An 18,954-nucleotide genomic window follows, 5' to 3' on the forward strand; every position below is an offset into this window, starting at 1 on the left:
TGCCTTACTATACCATGACTTTTTATGACTTTTTATGCCTTACTATACTGTGACTTTTTTATGGCTTACTATACTATTTCTTTTTATGCCTTACTATACAATGACTTTTTATGCCTTACTATGCTATGACTTTTTTATGGCTTACTAAACTATGGCTTTTTATGGCTTACTATACTGTGACTTTTTTATGCATTACTATACTATGACGTTTTTATTGAGGTTTTATGCCTTACTATACTATGACTTTTTTATGCCTTACTATACCATGACTTTTTATGCCTTACTATACTATAACTTTTTTATTGCTTACTATACTATGACTTTTCCATGACTTTTTATGCCTTATTATACTATGACTTTTTTATGACTTTTCATGCCTTACTATACTATGACTTTTTATGCCTTACCATACTATGACTTTTTTTATGACTCTTTATGCCTTACTATACTATGACTTTTTTATGACTTTTTATGCCTTCCTATACTATGACTTTTATGCCTTACTATACTATGAATTTTTTTATGGCTTACTATACTATGACTTTTTTATGGCTTACTAAGCTATGACTTTTTATGCCTTACTATACTGTGACTTTTTTATGCCTTACTATACTATGACTTTTTTATGACTTTTTATGCCTTACTATACTATGACTTTTTTATGGCTTACTATACTATGACTTTTTTATGGCTTACTAAGCTATGACTTTTTATGCCTTACTATACTATGACTTTTTATGACTTATTATACTATGACTTTATGGCTTACTATACTATGACTTTTTTTATGCCTTACTATATTATGACTTTTTATGCCTTACTTTGCTAAGACTTTTTTATGGCTTACTATAACATGACTTATTTATGACTTTTTATGCCTTACTATACTATGACTTTTTTTATTGAGGTTTTATGCCTTACTATACTATGACTTTTTATGGCTTAGTATAGTATGACTTCTTTATGCCTTACTATACCTTGACTTTTTAATGACTTTTTATGGCTTAACTATACTATGATTTTTTTATACCTTACTATACTATGACGTTTTTTATTGAGGTTTTATGCCTTACTATACTATGACTTTTTATGGCTTACTATACCATGACTTTTTTATGGCTTACTATATTATGACTTTTTATGCCTTACTATACTATGAATTTTTTTATGGCTTACTATACTATGACTTTTTTATGCCTTACTATACCATGACTTTTTATGACTTTTTATGCCTTGCTATACTATTACTTTATGGCTTACTATACTGTGACTTTTTATGCCTTACTATGCTATGACTTTTTTATGGCTTACTAAACTATGGCTTTTTATGGCTTACTATATTATGACTTTTTTATGACTTTTTATGCCTTACTATACTATTAATTTTTTTATGGCTTACTATACTATGACTTTTTTATGGCTTACAATACTATGACTTTTTTGTGCCTTACTATACCATGACTTTTTATGACTTTTTATGCCTTACTATACTGTGACTTTTTTATGGCTTACTATACTATTTCTTTTTATGCCTTACTATACAATGACTTTTTATGCCTTACTATGCTATGACTTTTTTATGACTTTTTATGCCTTACTATACTATGACTTTTTATGCCTTACTATACCATGACTTTTTTATGACTTTTTATGCCTTATTATACTATGACTTTTATGGCTTACTATATTATGACTTTTTATGCCTTACTATACTATGAATTTTTTATGGCTTACTATACTATGACTTTTTTATGGCTTACAATACTATGACTTTTTTATGCCTTACTATACCATGACTTTTTATGACTTTTTATGCCTTACTATACTGTGACTTTTTTATGGCTTACTATACTATTTCTTTTTATGCCTTACTATACAATGACTTTTTATGCATTACTATACTATGACATTTTTATTGAGGTTTTATGCCTTACTATACTATGACTTTTTTATGCCTTACTATACCATGACTTTTTATGCCTTACTATACTATAACTTTTTTATGGCTTACTATACTATGACTTTTCCATGACTTTTTATGCCCTACTATACTGTGACTTTCTTAAGCCTTACTATACTATGACTTTTTTATGACTTTTTATGCCTTACTATACTATGACTTTTTATGCCTTACCATACTATGACTTTTTTTATGACTTTTTATGCCTTATTATACTATGACTTTTTTATGACTTTTTATGCCTTACTATACTATGACTTTTATGCCTTACTATACTATGAATTTTTTTATGGCTTACTATACCATGACTTTTTTATGGCTCACTAAGCTATGACTTTTTATGCCTTACTATACTGTGACTTTTTTATGCCTTACTATACTGTGACTTTTTTATGCCTTACTATACTATGACTTTTTTATGACTTTTTATGCCTTACTATACTATGACTTTTTATGCCTTACTATACCATGACTTTTTTATGACTTTTTATGCCTTACTATACTATAACTTTTTTATTGCTTACTATACTATGACTTTTCCATGACTTTTTATGCCCTACTATACTGTGACTTTCTTAAGCCTTACTATACTATGACTTTTTTATGACTTTTTATGCCTTACTATACTATGACTTTTTTATGAGTTTCCTATGCCTTACTTTACTGTTATGTTTTTATGTGTTACTATACAATGACTTTTTAATGCCTTACTATATTATGACTATTATTCTTTACCATACTATGACATTTTTATGACTTACTATACTATGACTTTTTTTTTCCTCACCATACTTTGACTTCTCATGCATTATTATGATATTTTTATGACTTTTTATTCCTCACTGTAACATGACATTTTTATGACTTTTTATTCCTTACTATACTATGGCATTTTTATGTCTTACTATAATATGCTGTTTTTATTACATTTTTTTTTACCTCCCTATACTATGACTTTCTTATGACTCACCATTACTTTTGTATGCCTTGTTATACCTTGACGTTTTTATGCCTTACAATACTATGACTTATGTCATATTGATTGACAGCATTAAAAGCCAATCTCTTTATTTTGGAGAGGTGGCAGGGTTTTTGTGTCCCTGCCAATTTGAGACCAAACCTACACACTTGATTTCGAGAGTCTCATACAGCCACTCCATCACCCACTTCTCAGATGGTGCGTTGACAATGAGATGAGTTAAGATGGTTGTGATGATGACAGGGGATGACACCAGGATGGCTGGTGAAGGAGGACAAGCCCTAGAAGTTTATAATGTCAAACCTACAAGGAAAATGAGTCTTCGAATTGGGAGCAGATTCAGATAGCATGAGCAGACTTGCCCTATCTGAGTCTCTGGCAGCCACCCACATTGTCCCTTGATGCTTTTGCAAGAGTGAGGGAGAGATACAGAGAGAATTAGACGGAAAAGAAAAAGAAGAAGTTAGGAAAAAAGAGAATATAGAAAGAGGGGAAAGCCATGCGACCGGATGAGGAGACAGTTAAGGAGAAAGACGACGATGAAACAGAATAGTGGATGGTGTGAATGATGAGATGAGGGAGGGGAGGGTGAATGAAAGAAACAATGATGGAGATGACAGCGCGAGGGCGGAGAAAGAGAGAGGAAGAATGAATCAAACACAAGACTGGAGTCAATTAAAAGAGAGACTGTCAGGAATGAACAGATTTAGAGAGGATAGTCACAGAGAGAAAGAAAGGGAGAAAGAGTTTGAGCTACAAGAGAGAAGGATGACAAAAAAAAGCTGAATGTGTTGCCCATGGGTTCTAGAAAAATTGTTGACAACTGTAGGTTTGCAGAACTGCCAGACTAGTGGTAATTAAGCAAGATCATATAAGCACCCCCACCACATGTACTAAATACAAGCAGGAAAGGCGGAGGAAGGGTGGAGGTGTAGATGGAGAGATAAAGACAGGGAAGCCATGTCCGAAGAGGACAGGAGGGGAGGTAGTCATGAGGAAGGGGAGGAGGAAGAGGAGGTAAAAATGGAAAGAGATGTAGAGAAACACAGCAGAAGGATGATGGGAGGATGTAGAGGGATACGTCACTGGGACTTTCCCTGAGCTTCTTTTTCCCTCCTCCCTGTTTTTCAGTGGGTGGTGGGCAGAGAGGAGAGACTCTCTCTGCAAGTCACGCACAGCCGCTCACCACCTTAGCTCACACACTGTCTGTCTAACAAGACCCAGGACTCCTGTAAGAAGGCTGCTCACCCAGTCTGTAAATTCAGAAAGGAAGAAGACTGTTTGTTTTTATCTGTTGTAGCTATCGGAGATTTAAACTCTGCAGAAGACATTGATTTTGACAGGCTCTCCATTGAGAGTACACCTCTTTAATTGGGTTTTACATTGACTCTGGGCCTGTGCAGTGGTTGTGCTGTTTGTGGAGCAAGAAGCTGTAACTTCCCTCCTTCCCTCCTACTGCTGGATTTTACTGTTGTTGGTGTTCACCTGAGGCCACTCTACTTTTTACCCTTTTTGGAGATGAGATCCAGTTTTATGCAGGTCAAGCCTGTAGCTACACAGCAATGCAGTGTGAGTGTTTACAAGCTGATGTTTGTGTTTGCGCATGCATCCTTGCATGGTGGACTGTTTGTCTTTGTGTCTGTTGTGGATGTGGGGTGAATAGTGTACCTGCAGCCTATGGCTGCGCTGTCGTGTTATAGCGATAAACATCACTGATCTGAAATAGTAAGCATAGTTTTTGTCCAACACTGGGGTTTTTTGTTGACTTCATAAATTATAGAAGAAACCAGCCAGCGGGGCTCATTCTGCTGGTAAACATTTTCTCTGTAAAAGTTGCTGGAACAGATTTTTTGAAATGGAAAAAGGTGAAATACCAAACTCCCCCTCTCTTTGATAAGATATCTGACATTACTGAATAGATAGGTACAACTTTGTAATAAGGCACCAGTTATAGAGAGATGTCACTAATGTGTTATTAATGGTTAATAAATATTTACTAATACTTTATAGAGCAGGCATAAGCTATTAATAAAAACTTATTTTAGGTTTTCAGGTCTCTCTGGTTGGTGTTTATTTCTCTGGTGTTTATATTCTGAAATAATGCACATATAAATGGTGTGGAATGTAACTAAGAATATGATATTCGAGTATTTCCATTTTAAGCTACTTTATACTCCTACTACTTAATTTTTTACTCCAATTCATTTATTTGATAACTCTAGTTCTCGTTACATTGTAATTCTTGATTCTGATTATTATTATTATAAAATATAAATCAACTAATAAATTCTGACATTATTATTGACTAAGCTAAACAGCAGGATATAAGGTAGTGGAAATTAGCCCCTCCTCCCTGCAACATTATGCTTTAATGCATTATTAATAGTTATAATCCAATCATATAATATACATTCTGAAATGTGTCATTCTGCATAATAAATACTTTTAGTACTTTAAGTATATTTAGATGCTTATACATTTTTACTTTGACTTCAGATTTTGAATGCAGGGGTTTTACAAATACTTTGACATTGTGGTCTTGTTACTTTTACTTACATAAAAGTACTTTTCCCACCATAATTATTGGTAAGTTCTCATGGGTTTCTCTACTTTCTAATAAACCATCTGAAGTTATAAATGTCAATAAGTTGTTAATGATAAATAGGTTTTGGTTCAAGTAAGTGATCAAAATGTCCAAAGACTCAAAGGGATTTTTCACACCCTCAAAACCAAAAAGTTGTTCTTGTTAATAGCTTATACGATCTATAAAGCTTTATTAAATGAATTATTAACCATTATTACAGCCATTAATTACAATTAAATTAAAAAGGGGAAAAGCAAATGTAACTAAATTGAGCTATTATACCCTTTACAGTTGTATTCTGTTGTGAATGGACTTGTACCACTTTTATGAGAAGGAATTATTTTTGGATATAACAACAATAACACAAACTAGAGTACATAGTATACAAACTTTACATGTTCATATCTTTGAAATTTAAACATAGTGCTAGCATCCTGCAGGCAGAACAGTGGGTAATAAAAACGTAGACAGAAATTGCATGCAGAATAATATGAAGGATGTTTTGAGACATGTCGCTATAGAATACAACATAGCCAAATGTCAAAAGAAAAGATTTCATATTGCAATGACCAAGAGTATTTCGAAATAAATATTCTGAAACCTTTTTGGTTTATACACTCTTTCCTGCTTCTCATACTGTTAAGTCATAAATCCAAACACTGTCTGTGCTTATTTATTATTCAGGGCAAATTATTTTCCACTTTTGGACAAGTTAAACTGCATTAAAAAGTCTTAGCTAATGACAGCCACCAATATATCCACTTGACAATTTTCCGCAGAGATGCTCTGACCCCTTCAGCAGTAATTTCCTGTTGCTGTCAAGAGCCTCTTTAATTAGTTAGAAGCACTGGAATCATAACAGACCTCCCCCTGCCTCCTTCTCTTTTCCTTTTCACTTCTATATATATCACTCTGCTCCGAGAACCAACCAGCTCAAGGGACTCCTGTATGTGTGTGTTCAAGCATGTTCCCTTGTGAGTGTGTGTACGTTTGTGTCTTTTGTGCACAATGTGTACTCGCTGTGTGTGTGAATGGATGTGTAGAGCTTTTGGCATGCATGTATGGAATGAAATATTCAGGTGACAGGCAGGCACTCTGGTCCTGGAAATGTCTTTCTCTTCAGCGTTTCTCCCCCTCTCTGCAGGGCCACTATATGCAATTATGCTGCCAGGAGTTTCATTTCAGATTCAGAATTTTTCAGTATTCCTGCTTATTTTGCTTTTTTTTTTTTCAAGCAGTGATTTCGCTAAAATGAGCTACGTATAAGTTGAAAAAAAGGACACATACGTGTATATGATTATTATTACATAGAGAAACAGATAGAAATGGAGGACAAAGAGCAGTGGGGCGGATGGGAGGTACAGAGAGTTGTTGTTGCCCACAGGCTCAAGGGCACTCTGCATTATACATCAGCCTCTTTCTTGTTTTTTTTTTCTTCTTCTTCTTCCTTCCTGCCTCAAGTAACTGCAGGAGATATCAAAGGCATCAGCTCTTCTTTAACCTCGACTGGATCCATTTCCAGCTGAATGTCGGAACACAAATGAAAGACACAACTTCTCTCTGCTCAAAGAAATGTGGTGTCCTTATTGTCGCGTGAAACAGTGAAAGTGGCTTGACAGGGCTAGATGACGTGGCTGAATGGAGTATGAATGGGCTGCAGTGAGAAGTAAATGAGGTTGTGTCCTTTGGTATTTTTAGGCTGCTTCTCTAGCAGGTCCTCCGCTGGCCTATAAATGAGTTGTGTGACCTTATCATTGGTATTGACAGTTGGCGGAAGAAAATGGCTTCATCTACCTCCTTTTGGCCTTTCTGGTGACAGGTGTCACAAGGAACAGCATTGAATCTTTGAATATGTGGACCAGTCCAGACAAAAAATAATTTAATTTTTAGCGATTATTTAAAGTAGTACTCTTCTTTGGACCTTTTGTCACAGGTTGCAAGAAAAGATTTTTTCATTTTGATCTTTTTTTAGAAGCCTAAGGATGTAAAAAAAAAAAACTACAAAGAAAATCCACTATTTCACATATAAAAGATCAAAGAAAAGTCAGAAAAAAATTATGTAATTTATATCTATCTTTCTTTTTTTGTTAACAAATAACCAACAATTAATTAATTGTACAAAAAGTATTATCTGTGTAGCCAAAGCCTGGTATATTATATTTCTCTGTGCCTGTGAACAAGACTAAGTCAAAACCTTCATGTGGTGCAGAATTGTCATATTGTATTCTCATTTAGTAGGATTGTAATATTATTATTATAATATTAGATTATAAGACTAGACTCAGATTTAGGTTTTGGCTCCAGAGCTCTAATCTGTTTACAGCACATAACAATCTTTGATATACTCTGAAACTGTGAAGCTCTATTCAAGCTTTTTATTTAGGTTGAATAATGAAAATGCTCTTGTCTCGACAGCACCACCCAGGGCTAGAGGACATCAGCCCCACTGAAGAGGTGACAGACACGGAAGACAACGAGGAGGAGGACCTGGGCGTCCTGGATGACCAGCGGAGCATCATTCTCCACCTGCTCTCCCAGCTCAAACTGGGCATGGACCTCACACGGGTAAGAGGAGAAAAAGAAATTTACAGACTTGTGAAAATAAAGTTTGAATGGCATGAATGTTCTGTTCTGTGTGTCAGTTTTCCCAAACATCTTTTTGTTTTCTAGGTGGTGCTGCCTACCTTTATTTTGGAAAAGCGATCACTGCTGGAGATGTACGCCAACTTCATGGCCCACCCTGACATGTTCCTGTCAATCACAGCTGGGGCCACAGCCGAGGACCGGATAGTCCGCTTTGTGGAGTACTACCTAACTGCCTTCCATGAGGGGCGTAAGGGAGCTGTTGCCAAGAAGCCCTACAACCCAGTGTTGGGGGAGACCTTCCACTGTTCCTGGGAGGTGCCTTGGGACAAAGTCAAACCTTTGGTTAGATCGAACCAGGGGTCGACTCGGGAGCCAAGCAGGGGCCCCAACAACACCCAGCAGGGCGACGATTCACCGGGGGGCTGCTACAGAGTTCGCTTTGTGGCCGAGCAGGTGTCCCATCATCCACCAGTGTCAGGGTTTTACTGTGAGTGCCGGGAGAGACAGATGTGCGTCAACGCCCATGTGTGGACCAAGAGCAAGTTCATGGGCATGTCCATAGGAGTGTCTATGGTGGGAGAAGGTGAGTCAGAGCACAACATCACACTTAAACTGTAGTAGAAGTACTGTAGATGTGCCAAGAGAGCAGCATGAAAACAATCTTATGATGAATACAAACATAAGCAAGACAAGAAAATTATTACACATAACTGGTGGAAGAAATACTGAATCTCTTAACTTGAGTAAATGGAGCAATACAAGGATACAAGTTCTGTCTCTCAAGTTTTACTTCAGTAAAACTTTAAAAATATTATGAAGAAAATGTACTTTAAGTGACAAACGTAGAAGTACTCTAGTGCTGGTAGAATTCCCCCCTTTCACACTGTACATTGGTGGATTACTGTCACTAATGCATTAACATATATAGCTGGTAAAGGTGGAGCTAAGATGAATACTTTATAAGCTGTTGGGTAACTTAATTTTAAACTGCATTATATTTTATGAGCTGATCATATATATTTTTGGCACGTTACCATGATTTATGAGATTTTTTCTATTTGAATTATGACGAGCAGCGTAGGTTAATTTTTAAGCTGCCATATGCTGCCTTATAAATACAGCAATAGCAGAATCTATTAACACAGATTGCAACATTTGATTAATTAATCTTATTTATACATGTAGGTTGGCTGAGCTTACCATACAATCACGCACAGATGCATAATTAAAACGTAGATCAGAGAGCATATGATGTGCAGGCTCGGTGAAAGCAGCCACAGACAGGCATAAACGGCGTTCAACTTAATATCACTCAGATGTAATGACTGTAACTGTAATTATTGTAAAAGCAGGTCATGCTGTTGTATTAATTAAACTATGCAATAATGATAAATGAAAAGGTCACAACATGGGATATTTGTTCAACAAACTATGGTTCCGAAAATTGACCTTTGAACTGAATCGCTACCTCGAGCAGCCTCAACAAAAAGCACAAAAAGATGAATTTAAACAAGAACACTGTCCCTAAAATAGAGCTCACCTGTTGTAGCATAAGTAGTTGCGCTTGTTTGTGAGAAGGTTGTTATTGTGTCAGCTGAATAACAGGAAGGACAAAATGTTTCAGATGTCTCTGAAAATAGCATTTTGCTTTTTGCATTTTTCTTGGTTTTAAACTGTGTCACACTGTGACAGTGTCCCGCCCTGTGTGAAAGACTATGAGACCTCTCCCATGGCAATCAATAATCCAGTCCTCTCTGTCAGCACCATAAGGCCACGTACAGTAGACTGTTTGGGATGAGTCACCCTGAGCGGAGGTACAGGATGTCCTTGAGCCCGGTCGACCGAACCTGGATACATGAACCGATTCATTCAGACATTCCAGCTCAGACTCTCTCTGTGCTTCTGACTACCTGTTGTCAGGTTATGACGCAGCGGTTAATCATCATGTGCGGGGGGGCTGATGCTGCCGCCGAGAACATGGTCACCTTCACCCCAGGAAGTATTGATTTCTGCGTATTTTTGCAATGGCTGCTTTACTGAGTTGGAGTTGATATTGTATTCTTCCGAATGGCTCAGATGTGACTGATTGGCAGTGAGTCAGCAGCAGGAAAGGAATAAAGCAGCAGACAGTTTTTTTTGTGTACATGAGCAGCTGGGTTTTGATTTCACCTGTTTGACGCTGTAAATGAGTGGTTGCTCAAGGCTGCTGTCGCATGTAGGAGGGATGGAGGTTTACACTGTAAAGAACCACATCCCTGTAGAACAATCCTTAACTACGCAATTCAGAGACGGAAGAGGATGAAACAACAAAATACTATGGCCAGTCGTAATGTTTCTGCGTAATATAATCCAAACCTAACCTTCTCCCCAACCTAAAATATAAAGCAGTATCAAAGATTAAAGGCCCTGCATACCCACACAGGTTTGGTTGATCATAACTGCTCAGGTTTTACTTGTGCAAATCCAACAGATGCTGGGATGATGACAGTGGAGTGACGGTGATGCCAGTCCAGTCTGTACATGTCCAAGGTCCAAAGGTCTGATCAGCTAAAACAAAAAAAATATATAAAAAATACATGGAGGCAAAGATCAGGGGTTTGCAGGGAAAACTGAAGTAACCAACAGTATATAAAGCTCTTTAATTCAACTTAACCTCAGCCAGCTACATTAAAATACTGCTTACATTTAAATCAATAACAAAAATAGTCCAAGTAAGTTATACATTTAAAAAATCATCGTCTACTTTTACTACCAAGTAAAGGGTCTCAGTACTTCTTCCATCATTGGCTTTCCGTGTGTTTTGGCTTACAGACCGAACAACCATTTATCTTATGTGTGGCACTTACTCTAGGCCTCTTCAGTAATGATTGGTTATCTGCCTGGTGCTCTGTTCACATGACAACAAACTGAAACCTATTCAGTATCATATAATGGCTGCAGGTCTTTTGTTGCGACTCTGAATAGGTTTATCTCTCGGTCTCGTAATATGACCAGAATGGCACCACATGGAGTTTTGCCCCTGCAGGCATTTTAGCAGTGAAACGTAGCTGCACAAGTCGTCTTTTGTAAACATGTGATGTGTATGAAGAACAGAAAACTATTCATGGACTGGACATGTGAGAAGCAGTGGAAAACAGGAAAGAATTTGTTGTTTAGTAATAAAAAAATCCACTCATGCACTGAATGAATGACACTGATGACGAGTTATACACACTGAGAATATAAAGTATATACTACTTGTCACATGGGTATCCCTGCACCTAAGTGTAAATTGCATAAAGGAGATAAGAATTGGTATAAATATAATCTTCACATTATGTGTAATAGAAAATAATTTTCGCTGCCTCCAGTCAGGTTAAATAATGTCACTTGTACTGCCTATACACCCAGGAGATGAGCCTAATTTTGTTTAGTCACAACACTACGGTTGAAAGCTGCGGCTGTTGTGAGCTCTTCAGAGATTGTTGAGAAAAATGAATTTCTTACATAACATTAACAGTATTTGAAAGCACTATGAAAAGCGTAGCGTAGTCATTACATTTAATTTAATGTTTGTATAGGATATTCAGTGTCTGTTTACCTATTGCTAAAGTCTCCGCACTGCCTGCTGTGTTTTACAAGTGCATAATGAAAATCAGTGGCAGGCACATAACATCTACATACCGGGCCCAGAAATTAAATTAGTTCAACATCTGATTATGCGTTTGCACAAAGACAGGCAGTGTGCAGGGAAATCAGCTGGCTCCACATAACAACATGTGGGAGGAGAAGAGGCTCCTCGACATGCCTCACCTGATTTGAACTTTTGAGATAATGGTATCATCTCCTCCAAAATGTTACACAATCATATTTGAGTGTTTCCTAACATGAGGAGATTTCATCCCCCCTCCACCTCATCATAACTTTAAACCTCTCTCGCTCTTCTTCCTCTCTCTCCTCTCAGGAGTCCTTTGTCTCCTGGAGCACGATGAGGAGTACGTCTTCACGTTGCCCTGTGCCTACGCCCGCTCCATCCTCACCGTGCCCTGGGTGGAGCTCGGGGGCAAAGTCTCCATCAACTGTATCAAGAGCGGCTACTCGGCCACCGTCACCTTTCACACCAAGCCTTTCTATGGGGGGAAAGTCCACAGGTGAGTGTTACTGTGCAGTTCTTTGTCTCTCGCTGCCTGTCTTTATCCATCCATCTCACTTTGAGAGAAGACATGAGCAACTGGTTCTTCTTCTCTTTCACTTTAGTCATAAATACTGTGAGTAATGAGATTATAGGGCACTGACAGTGGCTTCATGCTCCACAGTGTGATTACATTAATAAATGTGGCTTGCATTGACCATTTGTTAAATATTGGATATTAGGCAGATTATGTCACCTACTACTGATGTAATGAAGCTTCCTTTCAGGCTGTAAATCCTGCTGTGGCCTTTTATAACATTTTGCTCACATCTGTAATTATTCTGCTGTTTTACAGGTGAATTTTCACTTTAAAAGTTTTAACACTTTCTAGAACATGAAGGCTACGCTTCCTCATCTTGGTTAACACCCTTCCACCCCTCTGCATCTCATGTTGATATTTATTTTCTTTCACTTGATTGGATGGGATAAAACACAGGAAATATTTTTCATGATTTGACTTTGCCAAAGACAATATTATCATACAGTAACACAAAGCCCTTAATTAGTTTGCCATCTGCAATTAATTAAGAAAAAAAGACACACTGAATAGATGCTCCCAAAAAGAGGATTTATTAAGTGCAGTCATGACCTTTCGGCATTACGCATATGCATCTTCATCCGTAGATGTCACCTGATTCTAACCAGGTGTGAATTGAGCCCATCAATTACGTTAATATCAGGTTAAATTATTCACAGCACAAAGCTAATTGAACATAACATCATTAGAATATAGTGATGTGGCTAGTAAAGATAATTATTAGTCAGCTACATCTTACTAAGTCGGGAATATAAGAAGGTTTTTCAAAGCATGAGTGTGTGATTGAAGAACAGCAGCATGCTTCCTGAGATTTGCCATAAAGCAACTTCCTTGTTTACTGTAAATCAATTCAGCTGTACAACAATAAATCAGGCCGAGGGTGGCACAGTATAAATGTAGAATGGAAGTCAGTAAAAGCTTCTTTAGCAGCATCATTTCTGCTTCTGCCTCATTATCAGTGATTGAAAGTGATAAAATAATCCCTCAAAGTCTGAAGTTTAAAATGAAAATGCTCTAAATGCCTGCAGTCAACTGTCCTGTAAGTCACAGGCAGTCAGGGCAGTCTTCCAACAACGGTCTCTCTGTTTTGCCGATGCAGAGTGACGGCAGAGGTCAAACACAACCCGACCAACACCATCGTGTGTAAAGCGCAGGGTGAGTGGAACGGCACGCTGGAGTTCACCTACAGCAGCGGGGAAACCAAAGTGATCGACACGGCCAAACTTCCAGTCACCAGGAAGAAGCTGCGACCAGTGGAAAGACAGGGGAGAACAGAATCCCGGTGAGAAACTCATTATCACTGACTTTATGCAGTTTTTTACATCGGTTAATTTATGCTGGGGGTAATCCCAGATGTGGGAGCTGTTAATTTACTGCTTCTGTGTTTTACATGTGCTTGTAGGCGGTTATGGCAACATGTCACCAAGTCGCTGAAGGAAGGGAACATCGACGAGGCCACGGAGCACAAACACAGGCTGGAGGAGCGACAGAGAGGGGAGGAGAGGCAGAGGGCAGCTGATAACAAACCCTGGACACCCAAATACTTCTCTAAAGAGGTAAAGTGTAGCAGGATAAGCTTCTGGGAGCCACACTACAACTGCGATAGGGAGAAGTGAAACTGAGTGATCTTGTTAGCAGTGACAAATTCTCCTCTGTGTAATCCACAGACCCACTATGATCAGTTTTCATAGGGACTGCTTCTTCAGTGGAAAGTGGTTCTTCTGAAAACTGATCCCAGCAAAGTCTGGATTATCCAGAGCAACCAAAAGCCCCTTTTTGACCATAGTTCCTGGAACGATGTGACACAAGCTAAATTAGGAACTAAAAGTCCCTTTTGCACATTCCTGTAAGTTTGTGAAGCAGACAACATAACTTATGTTGTGTCACATGTCTGTCTGTGCCAGCCAGTGCTAAAAGTGCACCTTTTGTGTCTGACCAGTCAGCACAGCAAACTCGACCACAACAGTTCCTGGGCCGACACAAAGTAAGTACCTCCAAAGCAGGGGCTTTTTCTGGCACCAGGAAATACGGCTGAGGAACTAAATTTAGTCCCCGGGCCTCTAGAAAGGTTTCTGCAGTTAAATCAGGTCATCAAATGTCACATTTCCAACTTGTGAACACTACAAACAAAATTCCTTTTTTTTTTTTTTTTTTATTACCGCCACTGCATTGGGGTGGAGCCAGAAAACTCAAATGATATATTTTACAGAAAATGAATTGGTCTGCATGGCCGGACCATTTGAGCGAGCTGACCCCCTTTAGGTCTGTTGTTCATCTTTCTGGGTCACCAATAACATTTTTAAGGGTCTAATAAATTTCCTTTCCCCACGTGTGCAGGGAGAAGGTTGGATCTACAACAACCCACTGTGGAAGTCGACCTGACAGCAGAGCGACGCTCTCCTCTCACGGACAACAACCGAGATTCTGCCTCCACACGCTGAGGACGGCGTCTCACACAGACCTGAGCTTACAGACTCTCAGAGCGACACCATAGAGACACAAACAGGAAACACGCAAGGTGCCAAAGGGATCTCCACTGTTATAACCAAGAAGGGGTTTGGAGCTCTTGGGACAGAAGTACATTTTTATATACAGTTAATAGTATTACTATTCAAAGTAGAGTATTTCTATTTTTCACCTTGCCAAGGCCTTTTTTGCACATGCACAGTAATGAAGTTTGCCACTGGTGTTTTACTTTTTTTTTTTTTTTTCAAATGATCAATATGTTTTCTGAGACATGTCAGTGTTTGGTTCAAAGCTTTTCGTTTGTCATGCAGCGTTAGAATGAACTGATGGAAGTTCCCTGTAACATAAAACTGTAGTTGTAAATTAGTTGTTTGTAAAAGCACTTTTACCATAGAAATAAATTTACTATTTTATATCTATGGCTTTTACCAATCAGGGTGGTCTCTAAGAGCTTTATGGGAAATAAGAACACCTGACCAGATTTTAAACGATATAAATCCAGTGGTAAAATGTACTACATTAGACTATGTGTTAGTATATATTATTATACAGTATATTACAGTAAGCTACTGGAAAGTAAAGGCCCTGATTGTTTTGTCTGCACTATGAATGTATCTGGACACATTTTAATAGTGATTATGCAGCTTTCCCATCTTGTACTGTGCTACTACACGCTTTTTATTTTACCCTGTCGCTCCTTTGACAGTTTATCACCCACTGAGTGAGACGCCACCGCATAACCGACGCTTTCCATTACTACCTCTCTCATTCAGCTGTTCCAGCCATTAGCCAGTTTTTCTTCTTCTAAAAGAAAACACTGGTTTGTTTGTGGCAAAATGTTCCTGGGTGTCTTCTAATCTTTTTCTGGATCTGTGCCCTTACATTGGCACTTGTGTAATAATTAGGCAGCCGCTGCACACCCAGTTACTACGTCTCCTTGGGTCGCCCGTGGCGATGAATATGGATGAGCAGGCTTGCAGAAACACACAGCCATGTTCTCACATCTGGGGGCTGCTGGAAGGTTGCCTCTGAAGATGAGAGGATTATCTACCAGAATAACAATCATAGGGAGCTGGGGTAACCAGCCTGTTGGACAGAAAAGGAAATGCAACGGGTCATACAACCGTAGTACTCACATTCTCACAGTGCACATTTGATAAATTATGCTGCCAATTTCCAGATTGAATGGATTTCCTAAAAACAAAGAAGAGCAGAGATTAAATGAGAGTAATTAACAGTATGTCCACTTCATGTTCTTCTTCAATGAAAGTTTATTTTTTATGGCCTTATATATAAATTTTTTTTTTTGTCATGAAAGAACATTCACTTTACTCCTCACTACTTTTCCTCTCAGTTGTTCCTTCAGTTTAACTTTCAGGTGTATTGTAGTAAAGGTATTTTTAGCCAGGTGAATTTACCAGATGCCAGTTTGTAGCCTAAGCCATGACAGTACATGACATATTACAATACAGTACAGTACGTATTAAACCACTGAGAAAAACCTGTCACCTTCTTCCATCCACTGTTCATTCCTGTTTCATGACACTCGCCTTACATGAAACTAACAAGCAGTTTTCTATATCCAAAAGGATCCAGACTCACCTAAGTAGACAGTGATTGTGGATAAATGAAGGACTATCCATTAATAAAGACATTGTATCTTTTTTTAAATGATCTCCTGTCATTATGTACAACTGTTATATAATGTCCTGCAGTCAAGTGATTAATCACACTAAATACTCCTCATTCACTCCGCAGGTAGACGACCTACGCTACACTTCATTTGTCACACCACAGGTCAAAGCAGGTACACACTCACTCTTTTTCGTAGAATAACTAATCCTATACAACTAGATAGACTGCCATAACTTTGGTGACTTTTAATTCTACTAACGTAGCAAATATGCTAATGATAGCATGATAAACAAACAAGCTGAATGCTACCATGTTTACGTGCAATTTATATATACGATCACATGTTATTAGCATACTAGTACTCTGACAACATGCTAACAAGGTAGAAGAAAGAGTTAACAGTTAACAATGAATGTATATTAACAGTCACAATGTACTGTGGCAAATAAACAAGGATGGAAAGTAACTAAGTAGATTTTCCCAAGTATTCGATGCAAGTTTGTTTTTGAGGTACTTGTACTTTACTTGAGCATTTGTATTTTATGATACTTTTACTCCCCTACATTATTTAATAGCTAGTTACTTGTTAACTTTTCCAATCAAGATTTTATATGTAAACTTGTTATCAGTTTAGAAAATGTTAGAAATTAAACTACACAACAGTAAAGAAAAACAGTAAAAAGTCATTACTTTATCAGGGTTTCTGCAGTGTTGAGCAAAGTCATTTAAGACCTTTATAATACCACATGGATTCAATTTTGTACCCGTTTCCCCATCACACTGGCCATAGTATGAAGGTGATGATGGAAAACTAGCAGGGATGGTATGGACCTACATTTTCTTTTAGTGTTTCCTAGCAGTGTTTAACACAAAAACCATATAATTAATGCAACCTGGACTGACAGCAGTTCGTGGAATAACAGAAATTATTTCCAGTCCTGCAACTATTTGCCAATTAATCCATCAGAAGGAGCTTATTCTGACAATTAATTAATCATTTGAGTCTTTGTTCAGCCAAAAATGTCAAACATTTGTTGCTTTTAGCCACAGATTATAAATATTTGCCGCTTTTGTCGTGGAAAATGAATCAAACATCTTTGAGTTTTGGATCGATGGACGGACAAAGCATGAGAAAAAACTGCAGGGGAGAGAAAATATTTAAGAGTTCTGTAAATGTAACTTAAGATTTAAAAAAAAAATACCCTCTAAGGCCTTTTTCTGAGGAAACTGACGCCAGTGCTATTTAAGACATTTCAAGACTTTCAGATACCCTGCTGCTAGCTCTCACACATTCAACTTATGTTTTATTCAGGGTTGCCAAGCATGTAGTGCGCTGCTTTGCATACTGGACATGCAAGTACAACCCTTCACAAAAAGGTTCTATTCAGCTCCACTGGAGAAACTAGGTTTCAAATGCCTTAAGTAAGATCTATTAACATTAGGAGGTTATCTGTTAAAGTAAGGCTTTACATTACCCAACAAATATTTACCCACATACCAAGATTTCAATCAGTGTCTTTACAATGACGAGCATGCGACTCAAACCCACCACCAATTATCCTCACCACACTGTGTATTAGGTCATTTTTTGTACATACTGTTGCAGACTCAGAAGCAAGTATCTTCATTCAAAGGCTAATGCTGCCATCAAGTGGTTCACTCCGTCTTCATCTAGGTTTAAAAATCAGATCTGCACAGGAAAATCGTAAATGCACAGTAAAGACTTAAGAAAGTTTTAGCAGGGGAGGGAACACCATAATAACAACAACTTACACAGATGTTTTCATTGAAGTGTGTATTTAAAGATGGCTGAACAGAACAACAATGTAAAAATGTAAACTTTGAAGGTGAGCAGAGAGAAGCGGGGAGGGACTGCATCAAACCAAAGAACGGTGTGGGGGACAGACGGCACTGAGCTACTAAGAAATGAGTGAACTTAGTAGAGGAAAGAACTGTTCCACCGTTCCTAATTCAAAAAGGAACACAAAATGAACAAAAGGGAAACAAACTGTACATCACATTAAGGCTTAGTCTGATCTCTCTCCTTTTGACAAATGAGAAATCAAAGGACATGACACAGTTTTAGGCGTTGTGTAACTGAATAACAATGTGGCATTGTGTCAAAGGTCTGAAGCCTGAAATGGTGACACACAGTTGCAGAGAAGATCAAAAGCAAAGAGAACAAAGTGATTCACGTAAGTTTTTTCTATTTTTTTTTTTAAAAAAAGGTGTCAAGAAAAAATAAAGAGGAGAAACTAATAAAGTCACTTTTTGTGAGATGTGACAAAAAGAAGTACAGTTGTATGATGTGTTAGTCTTTTGATGTGTCACTTATTTGATAAAAAATAAAAAGGTTACTGAAGCGTGCACGTACAGAAACTCCTTTAGTGTTTACACATGGCATCTGTAGGAACCAAAACACAAAGAACAGTGCAGTGCCCATAGGAGAAGTCGTCAAAGGTTACTGCTGATTAGAGCTGTGTCCCAATCCTATTCTGTATACTCGAGCTTTAACCCATCAGTTGGGGTGGGGGGT

General features: G+C 37.8%; 1 protein-coding gene across 1 annotated transcript; it reads left to right on the forward strand.

Annotated features, from left to right (window-relative positions):
• Positions 1 to 4,094: 4,094 nt before the first annotated feature.
• Positions 4,095 to 16,454, forward strand: LOC111657565 (oxysterol-binding protein-related protein 11-like). Its single transcript, XM_023409774.2, has 7 exons — positions 4,095 to 4,508; positions 7,939 to 8,088; positions 8,194 to 8,692; positions 12,053 to 12,239; positions 13,417 to 13,599; positions 13,720 to 13,873; positions 14,655 to 16,454. Exons 1-7 carry the CDS (start codon positions 4,458 to 4,460, stop codon positions 14,697 to 14,699), a joined length of 1,269 nt encoding a protein of 422 aa, XP_023265542.1. The 5' UTR covers positions 4,095 to 4,457; the 3' UTR covers positions 14,700 to 16,454.
• The last annotated feature ends 2,500 nt before the right edge of the window (positions 16,455 to 18,954 follow it).

Source organism: Seriola lalandi, unplaced genomic scaffold (assembly GCF_002814215.2).
Source record: "Seriola lalandi dorsalis isolate HSWRI2012SDOR001 ecotype SW California unplaced genomic scaffold, Sedor1 jcf7180002054408, whole genome shotgun sequence".
NCBI lineage: Eukaryota > Metazoa > Chordata > Actinopteri > Carangiformes > Carangidae > Seriola > Seriola lalandi.